The sequence below is a fragment of the Pelmatolapia mariae genome, linkage group LG3_W, assembly GCF_036321145.2.
Source record: "Pelmatolapia mariae isolate MD_Pm_ZW linkage group LG3_W, Pm_UMD_F_2, whole genome shotgun sequence".
NCBI classification, from domain to species: domain Eukaryota; kingdom Metazoa; phylum Chordata; class Actinopteri; order Cichliformes; family Cichlidae; genus Pelmatolapia; species Pelmatolapia mariae.
Genome location: NC_086229.1, coordinates 61,397,219 through 61,419,731, shown reverse-complemented (window position 1 = coordinate 61,419,731; position 22,513 = coordinate 61,397,219). Strand labels below are relative to the sequence as shown.

At 41.6% G+C, this 22,513-nt stretch overlaps 1 protein-coding gene across 1 annotated transcript; it reads right to left on the bottom strand.

Moving 5' to 3' along the window:
• Positions 1-5: 5 nt before the first annotated feature.
• Positions 6-22,196, bottom strand: LOC134624707 (NLR family CARD domain-containing protein 3-like). Its single transcript, XM_063469728.1, is given in 10 exon segments — positions 6-550; positions 726-772; positions 11,673-11,846; positions 12,632-12,805; positions 13,538-13,711; positions 17,180-18,980; positions 19,128-19,332; positions 19,486-19,562; positions 20,069-20,084; positions 21,939-22,196. Coding segments are annotated over 10 exon segments (3,471 nt in total).
• Positions 22,197-22,513: the final 317 nt, after the last annotated feature.

Below are 22,513 nucleotides of genomic sequence, written 5' to 3'. Positions count from 1 at the left end.
TCAACTCAGCACAGACACACTGACGAACCAGGAGACCTGAACCAAAACCCAGGATAAAGAGTTTCAGTAATTGTGGTGTTGAAGGTGTGGAGGTGGATCAGAGTGTCAGAGGAGACTCTGTAAAAGGACAGAGTGCCAGCAGGACAGTTCACATACACTGCTACTCTGTTAGAGACAGAGTAGGAGGAAGAGGAGGAGGAGGAGGAGATGGATTTTTCTGTCTTATTTTGCCTGACAGAACGAGGACGATCATTAGAGCAGATGAGACTCCAGGACTGATCATTCCATCCAAACAAACAGTCAGTACTGTCTCCTTTCCTTCTGATTTTTCTGGAACTCACTGATATCTCAACGTCTCCTCTGCACTCGACCTCCCAGTAACATCGACCAGTCAGACCATCTCTACACAGCAGCTGTTCATAAACATCAAATCTGTCTGGATGATCAGGATATGATTGAACCTCCTCAGCATGTGTCACCTTCCTGTTGTTGTCAGACAGTTTGAGGTTTGTGTGTACTGTGTTTGTGTTGATTGTGAGTTGACAGAAATCTGATGGAGAGAACAAACACAATCCAGCTGCAGTTATTGATCCATCATCTGTTCATTAATTGACACTTTGATGATGACTCCTGACATCAGAGATGTAAATGAGTGATGTGACAGTTTGAAGATGGCTGAATGTTTGCTGCTTTGTTTTCTTGAATCACATTAAAAACAGACTTACACTTCCTCAGACCTGGTGTCAACCATCGGACTCCAGCAGGCTCCACCCTGAAAGGAAGAGGAGGATCAGACCAGCACAGTCTCTTTCAGCATGAACACATGGACATTACATGGCTCTCATACACATACTGTTAGATAGTGATAAAGGAGCAGTTGTGGTCTTCTCCTGTTCATATGTTAGGCTATGTCCGCTCTATTTTTGGTAATTCCACGCCGGTGGAAACCCAAACAAAACACACATTAAGAGGCTCTAATGTCTGTGTCTCAATCTCGTGGCCCATGTCACCTCTACTTGCAGCTTGCATAATGACTTGAAGAAACATTTTTTAAAATTATTATTCAAAAATTATTATTAACACTACATAGCATAGCATATATGAAGCATGTCAAAATAATAATAACCACAGCAGCCACAAAGAGTGCCTGACGAGCCCAGTTGTAAGTAAGCTATTAAGACTCGACTGTACGCTCTGTTTGTGTTTTCCTCTGAAACAATAAATTCTGTTGGAGCAGCCTTTCAACGCCTCTCTCTTTCTCTCGCTAGCAAAGTTGACCCAGACAACAAAGTAAAGCTAGTTTTCGGCTACGAGCCCGAAACAAAACCCAACGTATTAGCCAGAGGTCCCTTTACTACGGTTCGGAGACATGGACCTGTTTTTTGAAGGCGCGGAATAGTTTTCAATGCGAGATTGCTGCAAAAAGTGCAGCCTTACCTAATGTCCACCCCGCTGTTACTAATTTTATATGACGATTTAAACATCTAGTTGGTATTGGTATGGCGAGTAACCTTCAGTAACAGTAATAAGTAACAGTAACCACTGCAGCCAAAAAGAGTTCCTGATGAGCCCAGTTGTAAGTAAGCTATTAAGACTCGACTGTAGGGATGGATATCGTTTAGGTTTTATCCGATACCGGTGCCAAATCGGTACTTTTGAAACGGTGCCGGTGCTTAAACGGTGCTCGAACCGGTGCTTAAAGAATGGAGAACACAAACTTTGTCCAAAAGCCTCTCATGTTTTTATTTTTAGCAGTCTCTTTTTTTCTGCAAAATGATTATAACCGTAACAACATATAAACATCATCTGTGCAAAGATTTATGTTTTTAAAGTGAAACAGTGAAAAATTACAGCACTGTCAATACATGAATATCCAGACGTTGTACAAAAATGTCCAATTCTTGCACACAATTGGACACCATGCCAGTTGATTTTTTTTAGGTATTTAAGAGCAGTCATTAATTAATTTTATTAACATGCATAAAAATGCTTTTTTTTAAAAAAAAAACAAAAAAAGCGTTTTTTGAAGAATTAACCATACATTTACATGGTAATGGGCCTTTTCTGCCATGGAGCGTTTAATTGGCCTCTGGCCCTTTAAACTCTGAGGGGCTGTAACTTTGGTTTCTTTTGGTCACTTTGCATGATTGACACCTCTTTTTAATTGTTTGAGCCAATAGAGTCAAAGTAATGATGCCACGCTCACGTCACTTCAACCAATCAGACGTTGTAATGCCAAAACCCACGTGGGCCCAAATTTACTGCATGTGACGTCTGTCCAGTCACGTGTCTATAGGTGGGTCTAAAATGGAGGTTGTTGACGGAAAACGGCTCTGATGCGGCTAGGTAGGCATGGTAACTACCGGCAATCACGTGGTTACCGGCTACCGGCGAAAATAACAGAGGAAATCTGGACAGTAAGCCAATTTCTGTCTTAGCGCATTTGCGCCGCTGTGTGTTTTTGTGGTCTTCTTTTGCGGCTCATTCAGTGAATTTTGGTCAGAGTGTGGTGAAACCTGGTGTGTGGAATTGGTGATAGCTCTGGAAGATAACCAGCCTTTCTTTAACCAGTTACATGAAGTCTGGAGAATTTCTGGTTCGCCTTGTTTGTTCAGCGGACTTGTGCGCATTTACCTAACTGCTTGTTTAATCATGGCTTGTTTTCGTTGTTTTGTGGTTGTAGAAATGGTTTATATGACATTTTAGTTGAGATTCAGAGGTTTCTGTGGATACAACACATGTCTGGACTTATATTTCTCACCCCGTGTTATAACCGATTAAACGTGATCTCCTCCTTTTTGCTCGCGGTACCGGGCCGTGGGGCTTAAAGCACTTGTTGCAGGCTGCTGAGTTTGCATCTTTTGCTGTGAAGTACAGCCAGACTTTTGACCGCTTCGCCTTGGGCATTTTTAATCTGTAGCTCTGCTCTAAAAGAACGTACGTACCTGGGCCCGCCTACTATCCTTGTAAAGGTAAAATGATTGGCTAGAATCCAAAGCATATGACATCTCAAGAAAAAAAAAAAGCACCGAAATAAAGCACCAAAATGTGCGCTGCTTTTCGGTCTGGTTACTACCGTTTATGTCAGAACCGGTGCCATCACGGCACCGGATACCGGTACCCATCCCTCACACTTTTTTCGTGTTTTCCTCCGAAACAATAAGTCCCGTTGGAGCAGCCTTTCAACGCCTCTCTCTGGACAAAAAAGTAAAGCTAGTTTTCGGCTACAACCCCGACACAGAACCCTACATATTAGCCAAAGGTCCGTTTACTATGGTTCGGAGCCGCGGACCTGTTTTATATACACGCAGAATAGTTTTTTATATGAGATCGCTGGAAGTAAGTGCAGCCTTACCTAATGTCCACCCTACTGTTACTCATTTTACATTAAGATTTAAAAATCAGGTGGTATTACTTTGTGAATTGCAAATTGTTACGGCCTCTGGCCTCAGGTGGCCCCGCCTTCCTCCATGGAAATCAGTGTTCCAGGACTCACAGGGGATTGGCTGGCCCCGGATCTGTGCCCGCCTCAACTTCATGCAGATCAGAGTGTGCCAGACCACTCACACCATTGGCTGCTGCAGGAGCCTTGAATACAACGGACCAATGACACAGCTGCCTGCATTTACCGGGGAATACAAAAGGCTGGAGGTCCTTCACTCAGTGGCTGCTGCTTAGGACTGAACATGCGGTTTGCCCTTCGTGCCTCTCTCGTCAACCTTTGTTGAACTTGTTCATATTTCTGAACTTTGTTAAACCTTGGTGCATGCTTGAACTTAGCCTGACTAGAGCTTTGAGCTGCTAGCTGGCTGTGAGTAGAATTTTGTGATGCTGGCTCGCCTTAGTTTACTCTTAGCATTTATTTTGTGTGCCGCCAGCTTGCCTTAGTTAACCTTTAGCTTTTACTCTTGTCTTTTCTTTTGTCTTTATATAGTAATTGTTTGCCCAGCGGTCTGTTGAACAGCCCTGTCGGTTTTCTGTTTAAAGTTTGTAATTAAAACCTTTCTTTACTCAGTTTTGTGTTCGGGGCCTGTGTATGCTACTCCTCCCCTGACGCCTAGCAGAGGGGGTCGTAGTGGGGGCTCGTCCAGGATCTCCCTCATAGGGGGGTCTTTGTTCCTGGGAGGGGGGTTAAAAAAAAAAGAGAGAGAGAAAGAAAAAAGGGGAAGTGTTTGTTTTAGAGTATCTCTATCACTTTAGGCGCTATGTCGGCTGTGTTCTGTTTACAGCACTTCATAGATGCCCCATCTATTGAGATTATTGATAGTTGTCGCAAGATTGATTTGCTGCAAATTGTGGATCACTTTCAGCTGCAGGTTTCAAAAACCCTTCGTAAGCATGATTTAAAAGCTTTGGTGGTGGACAAATTGGTGGGAGCTGGTGTGCTTCAAGTGCCTGTTTTGCCTGTGGTCTCTGGTGTGCCAAGCCAAGCTGCCGTAGTTGAAGAAGGCCAAAATGGTTCTTGTGGGGATGGTGAGGGGGATGAGCGGGGGAAAACGCCGCGCACGCTTCCTCGCTATGATCCACTCTCCTCTGGGAGTTCAGAAGGCAGAGAAGGAGCTCGGCTAAAGGTGCGGCTGGCACGTCTCCAATTGGAGGCTGAGGAGAAGGCTCAGAACAGGCGGGTTCAGCTCGAAATAAGAAGGCTGGAGATAGAGGCAGACAAAGCCGTTAGACTCCGAAAGCTTGAGCTGGAGTCTCAGTCTCAAGCCTCATCTGTCTCTGCTGGCAATTCCAGTCCCATCTCCTCGTCCGCTTCTGCTTTTAAAATCGATAAGTGCATTTCTTTAGTGCCCACTTTTAGAGAAACTGAGGTTGATACATACTTTGCAGCATTTAAACGTATCGCTGGGGCGTTGCAGTGGCCTAGTGATATTTGGCCTCTTTTGTTACAATGCAAACTGTCCGGCAAAGCCCAAGAGGTGGTGGCTGCGCTTTCTTTACAGGACAGTTTAGATTACTCGTGTGTTAAAACAGCTGTTTTGCAAGCATATGAGTCAGTCCCCGAAGCCTATAGGCAGAGGTTTCGCCAGCAAAAGAAAATGCCAACCCAAACTTATGTGGAGTTTGCTAGAGAAAAGGGGATTCTCTTTGACAAGTGGTGTGTTGCTTCAAAAGCGAGTGACTATGACGCTCTGCGCGAATTAGTTTTGTTAGAGGATTTTAAGAAATGCATTCCTGAGCGTATTGTGCTATATTTAAATGAACAGAAAGTGACGTCACTCGCATCTGCTGCGGTTCTTGCTGATGAGTTCGTGCTCACTCATAAAGCCTCGTTTACTGGCAGTGAGAAGCCACGGGTTAGCACTGTGCAACAGCCCCACACGGCTAAAGTGTCTGGTTCCAGGGAAAACCGTGAATGTTTTTACTGTCATAAAACTGGACATGTGATTGCGGACTGTTTAGCCTTAAAACGCAAAACGTCAAATGCTCAGCAACCCAAAGGGGTGGGTTTTGTATCAGCTGGGGCCCGTCATGAGGTCCCTGGTAAGGTGCCGGACCCCTGTTTCGAACCATTCATTTTTGATGGCTCAGTATCGCTAACAGGCAATCCATCTGATTTAAAACCTGTGCGTATTTTAAGGGACACTGGAGGTTCTCAAACTGTCATCCTCTCGAGTGTTTTACCTTTTTCTGCTGAAAGTGAATGTGGTTTTAATTCTGTTCTACGGGGGATAGAGATGGGTTGCGCTCCCAGACCTGTTCACAGAGTTTTTATAAAATCAAAACTTGTAACAGGATTTTTCCCTGTTGCTGTTTGCCCGGCCTTGCCAATAGAGGGTGTGGCCATTTTGTTGGGCAATGATGTTGCAGGAGGGTTAGTGCTCCCTCGTCTGGAGGTTTTAGACAACCCCCTAAATCAGAAAACCTCTTATGTTTCCATGCACCCTGGGCTGTATCCAGCCTGTGCGATTACTCGAGCACAAGCTCGTAAAGGTACTGATGTTGACCTCTCTGATTCGGTGTTGTTGATGTCCTCATTTTCAGAGGAGAATGATGTGCCAACTAACAGAAACAATGTTCTGTCACCCCCGGACTCAGTGAAACTTGAGGAGCCTGATCAATTTCCAAAGGTCTCTTCGCTACCTTTGACTGGAGATCAACTGTCAGCAGCTCAATTAGCTGATGAAACACTGCAGAGCTGTTTCAAACATACGGTAAGTGCTGAGCAAGTCAATAAAGGGCAACAAGTCTATTTTGTAGAACATGATGTTCTAATGCGTCAGTGGTACCCACCTGGTGCAGGAAGTGTGGACTGGGGTCAGGCCAATGCTCCGGCTGAGCAGCTCATTGCCGTTTCACAAAGAAAAATGAAACGCACTTATGATAAGGCTTCTCCCAAAAGACACCTCAGTGTAAGTGATAAAGTACTTGTCTTACTTATTTTACTCACTTATGTATTTATACTTGGGTACCTTGAAAGTACAAAATCCCTCCTATGCCACACTTCTGTGTTAACTGCACCTGATTTGACGCGACCATTCAAACTTGAGGTTGATGCTAGTGCTGTCGGGGCTGGGGCAGTGCTGTTGCAAGCAGACTTGCAGGGTTTGGACCACCCCGTTTGTTACTTTTCCCGCAAGTTCAATAAAAATCAGTTAAACTACTCCACCATTGAAAAGGAGACCCTGGCTTTGTTGTTGGCTCTTCAGCACTTTCACGTATACCTGGGGTCCAGCATGTTACCTCTTGTTGTGTACACAGACCACAACCCACTCGTGTTCCTGGCTCGCATGTTTAATCATAACCAGCGCCTTATGCGCTGGGCTCTGTTGTTGCAGGAATACAACTTAAGCATTCACCACAAAAAGGGGTCTGAAAATGTTTTAGCTGATGGTCTGTCCTGGTTGTAAACATGTGTTGCTGTGTTTGTTTTTTGTTTTTTGTTCACACTCTGTAGTGTCTGCTTCTGCCCAACAGAGTTGGTATTTTAAGGGGAGGGGTGTTACGGCCTCTGGCCTCAGGTGGCCCCGCCTTCCTCCATGGAAATCAGTGTTCCAGGACTCACAGGGGATTGGCTGGCCCCGGATCTGTGCCCGCCTCAACTTCATGCAGATCAGAGTGTGCCAGACCACTCACACCATTGGCTGCTGCAGGAGCCTTGAATACAACGGACCAATGACACAGCTGCCTGCATTTACCGGGGAATACAAAAGGCTGGAGGTCCTTCCCTCAGTGGCTGCTGCTTAGGACTGAACATGCAGTTTGCCCTTCGTGCCTCTCTCGTCAAACTTTGTTGAACTTGTTCATATTTCTGAACTTTGTTAAACCTTGGTGCATGCTTGAACTTAGCCTGACTAGAGCTTTGAGCTGCTAGCTGGCTGTGAGTAGAATTTTGTGATGCTGGCTCGCCTTAGTTTACTCTTAGCATTTATTTTGTGTGCCGCCAGCTTGCCTTAGTTAACCTTTAGCTTTTACTCTTGTCTTTTCTTTTGTCTTTATATAGTAATTGTTTGCCCAGCGGTCTGTTGAACAGCCCTGTCGGTTTTCTGTTTAAAGTTTGTAATTAAAACCTTTCTTTACTCAGTTTTGTGTTCGGGGCCTGTGTATGCTACTCCTCCCCTGACGCCTAGCAGAGGGGGTCGTAACACAAATGAATATTACCTTCACTGATAGTTATTAATAACACAGCAATAGTACATTCACGTAGTTGTAAAAAGCATGATAATATATTAAGTAATCCAAAGTATTCAGAATATGTTACTCTCATTAAGCAATGTAACGGAATACATTGCAAAAGACATTTGGGGGCATGCATTCAGTAGTGGAATACATTTTTAAAGTAACCTTCCCAACACTGATTCCTACAAACTGCTCAAAGAAGTCCTGCTATGAATTAATGCTTCAATCTTAAATATGATCAACCTATGTCTAATAATTGGCTATGTACCACAGGCCTTCAAGCTGGTTGTAGTTAAACCTTTACTTAAAAAATCTCTAGACCCAGCAGTCTTAGCTAATTTTAGGCCAATCTCCAACCTTCCTTTCATATCAAAAATCCTTGAAAGAGTAGTTGTCAAACAGCTAAGAGATCATCTGCAGAGGAATGGCTTATTTGAAGAGTTTCATTCAGGTTTCAGAGCTCATCACAGCACAGAAACAGCTTTAGTGAAGGTTACAAATGATTTTCTTATGGCCTCTGACAGTGGACTCATCTCTGTGCTTGTCCTGCATGACCTCAGTGCAGCGTTCGATACTGTTGATCATAATATCCTATTAGAGCGATTAGAGCACGCTGTAGGTATTACAGGTACTGTGCTGCAGTGGTTTGTATCATATTTATCTAATAGACTTCATGGTGTACATGTAAATGGAGAGTCCTCTTCACACACTAAGGTCAATTATGGTGTTCCACAGGGTTCAGTGCTAGGACCAATTCTATTTACATTATACATGCTTCCCCTAGGCAGCATCATTAGAAGACATAGAATAAATGTTCACTGATATGCTGATGGCACCCAGCTCTATCTATCCATGAAGCCAGGTAACACACACCAATTAGTTAAACTGCAGGAATGTCTTAAAGACATAAAGACCTGGATGGCCACTAACTTTCTGCTCCTTAATTCAGATAAAACTGAGGTTATTGTACTCGGCCCCGAAAATCTTAGAAATATGGTATCTAACCAGATTCTTACTCTGGATGGCATTACCTTGGCCTCCAGTAATGCTGTGAGGAACCTTGGAGTCATTTTTTACCAGGATATGTCTTTCAATGCTAGTGATGTGCAGATTGATCCTGAAATATTGATTCTATAAATACATTTTACACGGTTTATTTATGGGATAAAATACGTTAAATGTCACCATTATTATTGGCCGGCCCGGAAACAGCGGGGGTGTCCAAATTCAGAGGCTGCTTCCTACTGAGGACCTGGCCTTCGCGGTCTAAAGAAAGGCGGGTAGTACGTCACGAGCTCCCTCGGTGGAGTGAAACTCTACCGTCTGCTCCTTGCTATCTAAAATATAACCAGGCGCTGACGTTAATTCTCGACCGTCTCACACTTTGTTTAATTAGTTTTCTGTTTAACGTTTATTCAGCTGTGTAAAAAACCTCCGGAGGAACCCTCCCGACGGATTTATAAAGTTAAATTGTATTTAATCTAATCTAATAACTTTAATCTCAGCCAAACCGATTCACTCACGAACAAATAAAACACTGAAAAAGCCAAACAATAACATTTTTAAGTTATCAAAGTTAGTTATATAACATGTTTAACCGGAGTAGTGAAAGACTGCGGGGGTTTGAAGACGATGTGTTGATCGGCTCAGATATTTGAGGTTTACACAGCTACATTCTCACCTGAAAATATGTTAAAAGTTTTTTTAAGACCCAGAAAGAGAAATAAGAGTAATATTAAAACTAAGTCGCTGCCGCCATTGTTGGAAACTGGAATTGGCTGTGCCGTGCTATGAATTCTGCGAAATGGTTTTTCAATTTTGTAGTCCGGGTTTAAAATCGTGAGAAATTCGGGAGAATGGTGGCTCCGGGAGATTTTCGGGAGGGCCACTGAAATTCGGGATTCTCCCGGCATGTATGGTTGTGGCAACATCACTAACCTTGTCAAACACCTCAAAGTAAATCATATCACAGAATATGACGAGCTTATGTTGAGGTGAACTGAAGAGGAGGACAGGGACAGGTGCTGCTAGGGCGAGACAGACATCTCTCACAGAGTCCTTTAGTGCTGCAGGCAGGCAAGGTGTTCAAATAGCGCACAACTTCAGTTTTTTTTATTTCTATATGATGAACTCTGCATTATTAAGTGATAAGAACAAGTAATCTGATGTCCTGTAATCATTATGATGCTATAATTTGAGATACAACATAACATAAATAAAATAAGTTTTTGTACAAAGTATCGGTATTGGATCATTATCATCGATACCACCCTGAATATTACTTGGTATCGGATCGGAAAGAAAATCAGTGATAACGCACATCACTATTCAATGCACATATTAAACAAATATGTAAGACTGCTTTCTTCCATTTGTGCAACATCTCTAAAGTTAGAAATATCTCTCAGAGTGACGCTGAAAAACTAGTTCATGCATTCATTACTTCCAATTCGTTATTATCAGGATGTCCTAAAAACTCCCTGAAAAGTCTTCAGTTAATCCAAAATGCTGCAGCAAGAGTCCTGACAGGGACTAGAAAGAGAGAGCATATTTCTCCTGTTCTGGCTTCCCTTCAGTGGCTTCCTGTTAAATCCTGGATTGAATTCAAAATCCTGCTCCTCACATACAAGGTCTTAAATAATCAGGCCCCATCTTATCTTAATGACCTTGTAGTACCATATCACCCTATTAGAGCACTTCGCTCTCGCTCTGCAGGCCTACTTGCTGTTCCTAGAGTATTTAAAAGTAGAATGGGAGGGAGAGCCTTCAGTTTTCAGGCCCCTCCTCTGTGGAACCAGCTTCCAGTTTGGATTCGGGAGACAGACACTATCTCTACTTTCAAGATTAGGCTTAAAACTTTCCTCTTTGCTAAAGCATATAGTTAGGACTGGACCAGGTGACCCTGAATCCTCCCTTAGTTATGCTGCAATAGACGTAGGCTGCCGGGGATTCCCATGATGCATTGAGTTTTTCCTTTCCAGTCCCCTTTCTCACTCACTATGTGTTAATAGACCTCTCTGCATCGAATCATATCTGTTATTAATCTCTGTCTCTCTTCCACAGCATGTCTTTATCCTATTTTCTTTCTCTCACCCCAACACAGCAGATGGCCGCCCCTCCCTGAGCCTGGTTCTGCTGGAGGTTTCTTCCTGTTAAAAGGGAGTTTTTCCTTCCCACTGTCACTGTCACTATGCTTGCTCATAGGGGGTCATATGTTTGTTGGGTTTTGTATTTTGTATTATTGTAGTGTCTGCCTTACAATATAAAGCACCTTGAGGCAACTGTTGTTGTGATTTGGTGCTATATAAATAAAATTGAGTTGAATTTTGTTCCCACCTTGTGTTTCCTGATTTTGTAGTTTTTCCTTTTGGCTGTTTAAGGCTTCTTTTCATCACTTCCTCACCTAGAATTAATTTTTAAATCCTCAGCATTTAATTCAGAGCATTTCACAATCAGTCTCCTGTGTATGTAGTCCATCTCCACCATCACTCTTTACCTCACTCTGTGTTTCACAAACCTGCATAAGGTCATCAAACTAGTCAGTTATCTTAATTAAATTTACTTAAATCACTTAGCATTATGCTGTTCTTGTTAGGTTCTACTAGAGTTAGCTTTATTAAGACTTTAAAAATGATTCATTTTTCAATTGTGGTCAAGCTAGGTAAACAACTTCCCCTGCTTCCAGTCATTTTACGAAGCTAGGCTGACCTTGTCAGCAGCATGTTTCTGTAGAGAGATTAATCTAATTTGAATCAGGCCAAACAGAAGATGATTCTTCTTAAAAAATGACTGAACTAGTAAACATACAGATATCTATGCAAATTGTGAATGTCTGAAGAGCAAAAGAGAGTTATTGTTGTTGAAAAATGTCTCCCTGGAAACTCCCCTACATTAAGATATTAATCATTCAGATAGATTAGTGTTTCTGTTCCTGAAAATATTTCTTCAGTGTTATTATTCATTTCACATCCATATAAAAACAAACAAAGAGTGAAGGACACAGCAAATGTTAACAGCTCTTCCTCCTCTATCAGACATTCTCTCAATACCTCAGAGTGTCCAGTCTCCAGTGTGGAGCCTTCAGTCCAACTGACAACTGCTTCATTCCCAAGTTTCCTGGATGATTGTAGCTCAGGTCCAGCTCTCTCAGATAGGAGGGGTTGGAGCTCAGAGCTGTGGCCAGAGAAGTACAGCCTTCCTCTGTGATCAGGCAGCCTGAAAGACTGCAGACACACAAAACAATCCATCTTTGAACACTTCAATGGAGTGAAGGATGTGAAAGATGAAGACTAAAACTAAGGGAACCATAATGTCCAGAATGTCCTGTCACGTGGCAGCTGATGTTACATCTGCTGGAGCACGCTGCTGTTTTTGCTTGGCTTGGTGAAACTTTACAGACAGTTCAGAGTCTAATAATCCAACCAAGGGAAACTAAAATATCTGACAATTCTATAAGAGTTAGTAATTCATTCAGTAATGTCATATACATGCTAAATGATACTGAGTGGGAGCGATTTAATCCTGACCTGAGAGTTTCTAGTCTACAGTATGGACTTCTCACTCCAGCAGACAGAATCTCCACTCCTGAGTCTTGCAGGTTGTTATCACTCAGATCCAGCTTTCTTAGACTGCAGAGCTGGGAGCTAAGAATTGAAGACAGACTTTCACAGCTTTTCTTTGTGAGGTTACAGCCACTCAGTCTAGAAATAAAGAGCAAAAGACCAAAAATGGGTTTAAAGTGAATTGATAGAGTTGGGAATTTTATTATCATAATAATAATAATAATAATAATAATAATAATAATAATAATAATAATAATAATGTTTCATATCTAGCTGGAATTGTTATTGCCTCGTTTCAAACAAATCAGAGCTGTGGCAATTTAATATTATTAATAAATAAAGACAAATACTAAAATACAAATGACGAAACTGATCATTAGTAGCTATGATTTTTTTTTACTGTAAATAATTTCATTTGATAAAAAATAAACAGTCCTTGATTTGACCTCAAAGTTTCCAGTGTACAATGTTGACTCTGTAGTCCAACAGAAAGAAGCTTCACTCCTGAATCCTGCAGGTTGTTGTTGCTTGCATCCAGCTCTCTCAAAGTAGACGATTGGGAGCTGAGGGCTGAGGACAGAGCTTCACAGCTTGTCTCTGAGAGGCTACAAGCACTCAGTCTGTAAAATGAATGCATAAAGAAAAACACTGAAATTAAAGTGTATTGGTGGTGCAATGACGACTTATTAGATTTGACAATAGTTACTATTATTTCAGGGCAGGCTTGAATTATTACTGCTTTATTTTAAACACATCAGAAATGTGTTAATTTAGAATTATTTAGAACTCATGAAAAATACTAAACTACACCAACAGATGGCTGATGGTGACCATTATTTGCTGTGCACTTTATAAAACTGCAAATTATATAATTTGATGAAAAATAAAACATTCTTTGATCTGACCTCAGAGTTTGCAGCATACAACTTGGATTTGTCAGTGCAGCTGACAGAAGCTTCACTCCTGAATCCTGGAGGTTGTTGTTATTCAGGTCCAGCACTCTCATCCCAGAGAACGGAGAGCTAAGACCCGAGGACAGATATTCACAGCTTCTCTCTGAGAGGGAACAGCCACCCAGTCTTGAAAAATAAAGAAAACAAAAAGACTGGATGCAAAATGTACCAATAGTTAAGTGAAAAAATTAGTACATTTAGCCATATTCATTGTTGTTTCAGAGGCAGCTAGAATTGTGATCATCTAATTTTACACATTAGAAATTTGGCAATTTACTTGAAAGAGAAATAATACAAATTACTGAATTACAAAACCAAATAGATTATTTTGACCTTTATTAGCTGAGTTTTAATTGTTTCATTATAATTTGATGAAAAATAACTATCCTTTAATCTGACCTCAGAGTTTCCAGTGTACAATGTGGACTCTGTAGTCCAAAAGATAGAAGCTTCACCCCAGAATCTTGCAGGTTGTTGTTGCTTGCATCCAGCTCTCTCAGACTAGACAACTGGGAGCTGAGGACTGAGGACAGAGCTTCACAGCTTCTCTCTGAGAGGAAACATTCACTGAGCCTGGAAAACAAACAAATAAAAAAAAAAACTTCAAACAATTTTAATGTCTAGCCTAAATAACACAAACAAAATCTATTATGTAGTGCAATTCATAGTTAATCTAAGTCAGGAACAAATAGAAAAATTGCTCAGATGATAATGCTCTCAATGGAAACCAGCAAGTAGCTGGTATATTTTGTGATGCTAGTTAAGTACCTGCTCGCACAGACACAATGTACTGCTGTTTACTTTCCTTCATCTAACATCTGATCTTGATCATTGCACCAGATACAGTTCAAAGTCATCATTTATTTAATATACTGGACTCTGGTGCAGAACCCAGATCATTCTCTGTCTGAGGGACTGTCAGAACTTCTAGGCTTAGAAATTATGTATTTGATTTCTTTCTAACTGAAATGTTCCTTTTTAGTACTACATAATGAGGTTCATTTTAATTAAAATATTCTTTATTTTCTGATAGAATTTAAACATAATAAACTGTTGGAGTGATTTTATTAAATGTTGTCATTGTTGTGCTTCAAGTTGTGAACCTTGTCCTAAACAACATGATCATAAACATTCCTTTGTTTCTGTTCCCCTCCCCAGCCTGTCGGATGGTATAGTGAGGATGTTTAACTTCCTGCCCTTTAACTTCCTGCCCTGCCCTGTGTTTGTGTATATTTGACTGTTACAGGAATAAAGCCATAAACTCGGTGAGGGGAGCTGACCCTTTTGTGGGCAGGAGGTCATACAAACGCACCCACAAACACACACACACATACCCACACAATACAGACACTGATGTTGTCTAGATATGCCTGCTCAGTAATGTCACATGTATTTGTAAAATGCATATTCATGAGTCTAACCAATAAAAGCAGCCTGCAAAGGGAAGCTAGTTGAAGTAGTTCTGAGGCAGCCACTTCCCTTGCGGCAAGTGCAACAAAGAGCGCTGTGCGATCTCGTTCTTGAGTGTCTGTTTATCCAGCAACGTCAGGAATGTATCCCTCACATAAACGTAACTACATTTTTATGTTATACAGTGACTTGAAAAATATTTATACTCCTTGAACTTTTACACATTTTGTCACCTTAAAACCACAAACTTATGTTTTTTATTAAGATTTTCTGATAGGCCAACACAAAGTTGCACATAATTGTGAAGTGGTACGAAAATGATACCAGGTTTTCAAAATTTTAAGCAAATAAAAAATCTGACCCTAAACAATACATTTGCATTCAGGGATACATTTGTATTGTTTAGGGTCATTGTCTTGCTTGATAGTGAATCTACTCGCCAGTCTCAAGTCCTTTAGAGCGTACAACAGGTTTTATTGTATTTATCTCCATCAATCTCCCTATCAACTCTGACCAGCTTCCTGTTCCTGCTGAATAAAAACATCCCCAAAGCATCATGCTGCCACCACCATGTTTCACAGTGGGGATGGTGTGCATTTAGGCCCAAAGTTCAACTTTGGCCTCGTCTGACCAGAGCGCCTTCTTTATCCACATGTTTGTTGTGTCCCCTACATCGATCCTGGCAAACTGCAAACAGGACCTTTCATGTCTTTCTGTCAACAATGGCTTTCCTCTTGCCATTTTTCTTCGCCAGATTTGTGCAGTACACGACTAACAGTTGTCCTGTGGACAGATTCAGACATCTGTCATGGGGCGATCGTGGCAGTACGAGTTGGCAGTTCGTCTTGTAATCGGAAGGTTGCCAGTTCGAGCCCTGGCTCCGACAGTCTCAGTCGTTGTGTCCTTGGGCAAGACACTTCACCCGTTGCCTGGTGGTGGTCAGAGGGTCCGGTGATGCCAGTGTCTGGCAGCCTCGCCTCTGTCAGTGCGTCCCAGGGTGGCTGTGGCTACAATGTAGCTTGCCATCACCAGTGTGTGAATGTGTGGATGACTGAATGTGTAAAGTGCTTTGGAGTCCTTAGGGTTTAGTAAAGTGACTTGGAAACTCTCATCCATGCTTTTATAACCTCACACTTGGATTACTGCAATTCCCTTTTTATATTGGCCAGGGCACTCTGTCATGTCTGAACTGGAGGAGAATGCTGCGGCATGGTTTTTTAATTGGTAAAACAAAATTTGAGCATATTATTCTGGTTCTGGCCTCCTTAGACTGGCTTCTAGTTGAATTTAGAATCTATTTGAAAATCCTTTTACTGGTTTTTAAATCCTTAATTGGTGTGGAGCCTGTATATTTGTCCGATCTGCTGAAGCCCTATGTCCCCCCTCGTTCACTCCGGTCAACTGAGCAGCTGTTGCTCTCAGTTCCTAAATCATGGCTGAACCTTAGAAGAGACCGAATATTCTCTATTGTGGCACCAAAGCTTTAGAATGATCTTTTTACCTGATTTTGCTCTACAAATCCTGATATCCACATAGGAGAACATTCATTTTACATTTCAATAGAACAGTGGCTTGTGTGTCTTTGTATGTGAATGATTTGGACCCCAAACAATGATCAGGTGACTCTTTCGTTTCAGTTTATTTAACTTGCACATGGACTGGACCTCAGTTTCCTTGGTACTGGCCCTTGAGCCCGCTGCACCACCTCATGCTGAAATCTGTTCCTTCAGCTCCCTGTTGTGACTCCTCACCTGGTCTTGTTTAAAGTTACAGTATTTCGCTGCAATAGGGCAGGTCTCTGGCCACCAGTTTTCCTGGTTCCTAGACAATTAAAGCTGATGTTCTCCACAGTGTCCTTCGGAAGCTTCAGATGGGTCTTAATACAGTTTTTAACAGTTGTCCTATGGTGTGCAGATACATGAAAACACAAGGTTGTCTCTCATACTATGGGCTGGATATCTATGACAGTCTCTCTTTTTTTTTCATTTTCTTCATTCTCAGTTAGAGACTTGGTGGAGTTCTTCATCATTCACCCTTCTTCATAACTATCTCTATGAAGCATTGGTCGATGTAATCTTGGAAAGTGTTTAATTCTGAGCTAAAATTTTGTTTTGTTTCCGGCAAACTCTCTGGTGTCTGACGTCAACTACAGCATTTTCCTTTCCATCACTTCCGTCACTTACCTCACTTTTTATTTGGATGTGTCCTTAAACAATTAATGGCTTAAAAAAGAAAAAGAAAAAAAAAACTCTGCAAAGAAGATTGATTTAAAATTCCTCCACAGTAATGTGAAAGCGCCATTGCCAGTTTTCAAGAGTGCATGTTGGATTACTTTTTGCATATAGGGCCAACTAGGTTTTGATATATTTTATTAGGAAATAAAAGCCATCATAATTTAAAAAATGCATTTGTATTTACTTGAGTTATTTTTGTCTAATATAGCATTTAAGTTAAAACATTTAAGTGTGAAAAACATACAAAAAAACAAACCAAAAAAGAAAGAAATTTGTCTGCAACTGTTGACAATCATTAAATTCCTTTTTAAGGGTAAGGTTGCACATGATGTTCTTTTTTCTTTTCAAGATTAATTTAAGGGATGAAGGGAAAAACAAAACAAAGCACATGACTCACAGAGCTTTGTTGGAGGCTTTGACCACTGGCAGCAGCCTCAGAAGAGTCTCCTCTGAAGCAGAGTATTTCTTCAGGTCAAACACATCCAGATCTTTTTCTGATGACAGTAAGATGAAGACCAGAGCTGACCACTGAGCAGGAGACAGTTCATCTGTGGAGAGACTTCCTGATCTTAGGAACTGTTGGATCTCCTCCACTAGAGAACGATCATTCAGTTCATTCAGACAGTGGAACAAATTGATGGTCTTCTCTGCACTCAGTTTCTCGCTGAGCTTCTTCTTGATGTACTGGAGTGTTTTCTGATTGGTCCGTGAGTTACTTCCTGTCTTTGTCAGCAGGCCGCGTAGGAGAGTCTGATTGGTCTTAAGACAAAGACCCAGGAGGAAGCGGAGGAACAAATCCAGGTGTCCATTTGGACTCTGTATGGCCTTGTCCACAGCACTCCGGTAGAAAGATTTAAAATTTCTTTTTTTTCTAAATGAATCAGACTTCTTGGAGGTTGTTTGTTCTTCCAGCAAATTGAGTCCAGATTTGATGAAGGTCAGATGGACATGAAGAGCAGCCAGAAACTCGTGAACACTCAGATGGACAAAGCAGAACACCTTGTCCTGGTAGAGTCCTCTCTCCTCTTTAAAGATCTGTGTGAACACTCCTGAGTACACTGAGGCTGCTCTGATATCGATGCCACACTCTGTCAGGTCTGATTCATAGAAGATCAGGTTTCCTTTCTGCAGCTGATCAAAAGCCAGTTTTCCCAGACACTTAATCATCTTCCTGCTCTCTGGACTCCAGTGTGGATCTGTCTCAGCTCCTCCATCATACTTGCCCTTCTTCACTTTGGCCTGAACAACCAGGAAGTGGATGTACATCTCAGTCAGGGTCTTGGGCAGCTGTCCTCCCTCTCTGGTTTTTAGCACATCCTCCAGAACTGTAGCAGTGATCCAGCAGAAGACTGGGATGTGACACATGATGTGGAGGCTTCGTGATGTCTTGATGTGGGAGATGATCCTGCTGGCCTGCTCCTCATCTCTGAATCTCTTCCTGAAGTACTCCTCCTTCTGTGGGTCAGTGAAACCTCTGACCTCTGTCACCATGCCAACACATTCAGGAGGGATCTGATTTGCTGCTGCAGGTCGTGTGGTTATCCAGAGATGAGCAGATGGAAGCAGTTTCCCCCTGATGAGGTTTATCAGCAGCACATCCACTGAGGTGGACTTTCTAGGGTCAGTTAGGATTGTAGTTTTGTGGAAGTCCAGAGGAAGTCGACACTCATCCAGACCATCAAAGATGAACACAACTTGGAAGTCTTCAAAGCTGCAGATTCCTGCTTCTTTGGTTTCAGTAAAGAAGTAATGAACAAGTTCCACCAAGCTGAACTTTTCCTCTTTCAGCACATTCAGCTCTCTGAAAGTGAATGGAAATATGAAGTGGATGTCCTGGTTGGCTTTGTTTTCAGCCCAGTCCAGGGTGTATTTCTGTGTTAATACCGTTTTCCCAATGCCAGCCACTCCCTTTGTCAGCACTGTTCTGATTGGTTCATCTCTTCCAGGTGAGGCTTTAAAGATGTCTTCTTGTCTGATTGTTCTTTCTGGTCTGTCTGGTTTCCTGGATGCTGTTTCAATCTGTCTGACCTCATGTTCATCATTGACCTCTGCAGTTCCTCCCTCTGTGATGTAGAGCTCTGTGTAGATCTGATTCAGAAGGGTTGGGTTTCCTGCTTTAGCGATCCCCTCAAACACACACTGGAACTTCTTCTTCAGCTCAGATTTAAGTTTACAATGACAAACTTCAGCAAGGCTTTCTGAATAAAGAAAGAATATCACTTCATCTTTTACATAGTCCATATCAAAACATGGTCTTTTTAAATACATGTTGTTTCATCTCTTGAAATTTTAGTTAATGTTAATGTTATAACCAGCAGCTTAAATCTTTAGAGAAATCCTTTTACTTCTCTGCAGATGGTCAGCCAGCTCCTCCTGCTTCATTCTCCTCAGAATGTCCACTGTGATCTTCACAAATGCCTCTCTGCTGCTCCTCCTCTGTTCATCATCCTCCCTCTGACTCTCTAAGCATTCTGGGCCATCTGGACTCAGAACTTTCTGGATCTTCTGCAGCTCGTTTCTCACAAAAATGATGATGTTGTCCTCCAGCAGCTGGAACAGAATAATTTATGAATGACCCAATTGGACTGAAATCATGGAGCCACACATCAAATCTGTGTTGGACACACTGACAACCCACTGAACTACAAAGAGCAGCATGGAGATGACTGTGAACAAAATAGATGTAAAAGTACATTTACAGACCTTAAATATGGAGTCCAGGTGTGTTTGATGCTGCTGGGCAGACTGACCACTGGGAACCTCAGAGCTCTCCTGGTCAACTCTGTGGAGGAGCCATGGAGATTTAATCCACAAAAAAAGCCCCCACCATAAAAGCAAGCAAACAAACAAAAACCACACACATCTTGACATGAACTAGATCATCTGTTGGTTGTTGAAATTTGTGGATGGAAGCTGTGGGCATAGTCATTTCTGCAACTGACCTTATTTGCATTTGTACTTGTATGAGTTTCCCTTTCAGAAAATAAAATTCTGAACAGAAAATCAAATATACAAATCAGATTCAAGTGTCCTACCATTCATATCATGATTAATGACAGTATGTTCTTTTTAAATGTCTTCAAGTTTGTTTTAGATACCACTGAATTTTAAATCCTTGTGTTTGATTGTAATTATATCTTAAGCTGTATCATCTTACATGTTGGAGAAATCCCAACCAACCTAGAGCAGTCTGATAGAAATCTGAACATGATCTAGCATCTGAAATTCAACCAACTCTAGTTCAGTCTTTCTTCATAAAGATTAGAAAAAAATGCCAGTGTCAGACCAATGCTTGTTAATGCCTTATGCACACCCTCATTTCCTCCTGATCAGAAACTTGCAGCTGGTTGTATACGAGCCTAAATGATGCAGCATCTAAGGTCAGTATGAAACTGTGTCACACTGAATAATGTGGAGCTGCAGTTGTAGCAGGAGTAGGCCTCAGAACGACTACAGCTAACAACACCAAGTAGAAATCAAAACTGGCACACAAATTGAAACACAATCAGTACAACTGAACCCTTCAGGTACCACAAACCCCACAGGCTGCAAAAGCAGAGCTGCACGGTTACAGACTCAAACAACAACAGTGATTATGAGCTACATTAGCTGCTGGCGAGCCGCATTTAGAGCTACAAGGGTCAACAACTGAACATGACTCTGATCTGAATGCACAACATTAAAATCCCCAAATTCTTTTAACTAAAGCTCATATACACAAAGCAGCTTTACAGAGGTCGTCATTACTACCACATGCTGCCCTTGACAGCTGTTTGGCACGTCGGCCATCTTACTCTAGAGCTTTCTCAGTTTCCTGCCCACCTTAAAAGTTTGTCTAACTTTAAGCTGTTTATCTGCAGTGGACTCTGCAGCAGCCACCAGCTAACGTAACTCAGCAAGTCAAACAGCAAAGTCTGTGTGGACAGATGGATGCTGGAAGTCTCCAAACATTTACAACAAAAAACTTCATATTTCTGTTTTTGTCAAAAGTTCAGTGAGCAGAAAATGACCTGATCTTCAAAAGCCACAATGGAAGAGAGGAAACTTTCGTTTTAGCTTTTCCTTTTTTTTTTTTTTTGCAGATTACAATTTGATTTTTATTTGATGGATTTTAAGAAATGTGGCAAAAAGTGGAGATTGACTTTATTTTTTAAAAGTTAAAATAATAACCAGTATTTGAGTCATTATGATGCTCTGAGTATTATGAGTAAAAGTAAAATCTGTGCAGCAAAGTTAGTGTTACCTCCTCTAACGTGCTACAACATACAGCACAGCATGACTGATGGAATAAAACATAAGCACGAGCATCACTTCCTGTTTGCTGAAGTCAATTTTCAGTAGCTTAGAAACTAAAGGCTTGTTTTTAAGAGACTGTTTAAATGGGATTGAGGGAATGACATGTTTGCACTGCAGTTTATATCCAGCAACATCAAGGAGTCAAATCTGTTCTCAAAGAGTTCATGTTACTAACAACTCACCTCTCTGCAGCAGATTCCTGCTGGAGTTCAAAATTAATGGGTTGACTTCTAGACCGGTCACTCCCTAAAGACACACAGCTGGGTCCAGGTTTAGTTTTGAGTTTCTGAAGGATCCTGACAATTGAAGCACAAATCTTTAATCAAGGACTCATCACATAATACAAAATGCTGACAGAATTTTAGACATTATAATCGTGACTTTAACTTACATCTTTCTTGATGACTGTTTTTGTTGAAATCTATTAATGACATGATTCAACACGGTGTTCATACAGCTGGGTGGCGGCCCAGATTCAGGTCTCCCATTGATCCTGTTAGTGAAGTGTTTTTCATTTACAGTCACAGAAGCTGATGAAGACTTAGAATACCTTCATCATGCCAAAGAGAAACTGATTTGCAGGCTGAGCATGAGCATACATAAACTCCAAACTAGTGATGGTAGTGTAAAAACAGAGCGCCACCCAGAGGTAAACACAGCGATTTACACTGTGCAGGACTATTGATGGTCCAATGAGCATTAGGAGTACATGTTGGATGTTTTTATTGAATAAAGGAATTCCTCACTCAGTGACCTGCTTTGAGATGCAGTTTAGACACCAGGAAACAACATCAAATCAGACACCAAACTGACATCAAGCAGTTCATGTCACTAACAGCTCACCTCTCTGCAGCAGACACCTGCTGGTCTGTAAAATGAATCAGGCGATCTTTAGACTGGTCACTCTTTAAGGACACACAGCTGGGTGGAGGTCCAGGTTGGTTCCTGTGTAGAATGATGGAGCAGTGATGTGAGTGCTGAGCTGTGACATGGAGAAAAGTCATGGACAGTTAGAGGTGGTCATCTCACCTCTGAGCTTTGGTCTGCTTCTCATGTTCCCCACACAGAGCAGTTTTAGAGGGAGGGCCTCCCTCCTCTCTGTCCTCACACTGATCCATGCTGCTGAATTCACTACTCACACACTTTCTACCTTCACCTGCAGAGGAAACACAAATCATTCATGTGCATATCAACTGTCAAGATCAGGTGACTCCACTGTGTAGTGCACATTTGATATGTTTGGAAACTCACCTTTGGATTTAGTGTAAGGAAAGGAATCGGGTGTAAAACTCATAGTTAAATTAAAGTGGTGGGCTCGCTCATTTTGGCAGAAGTCAATTGATTTCAATAATAAATTAATTGCAGTGTTTAGGCTGTCATTTCTAGCATCTACATGGATGTTAACATCACCTAGTATGATTATTCTATCTGAACT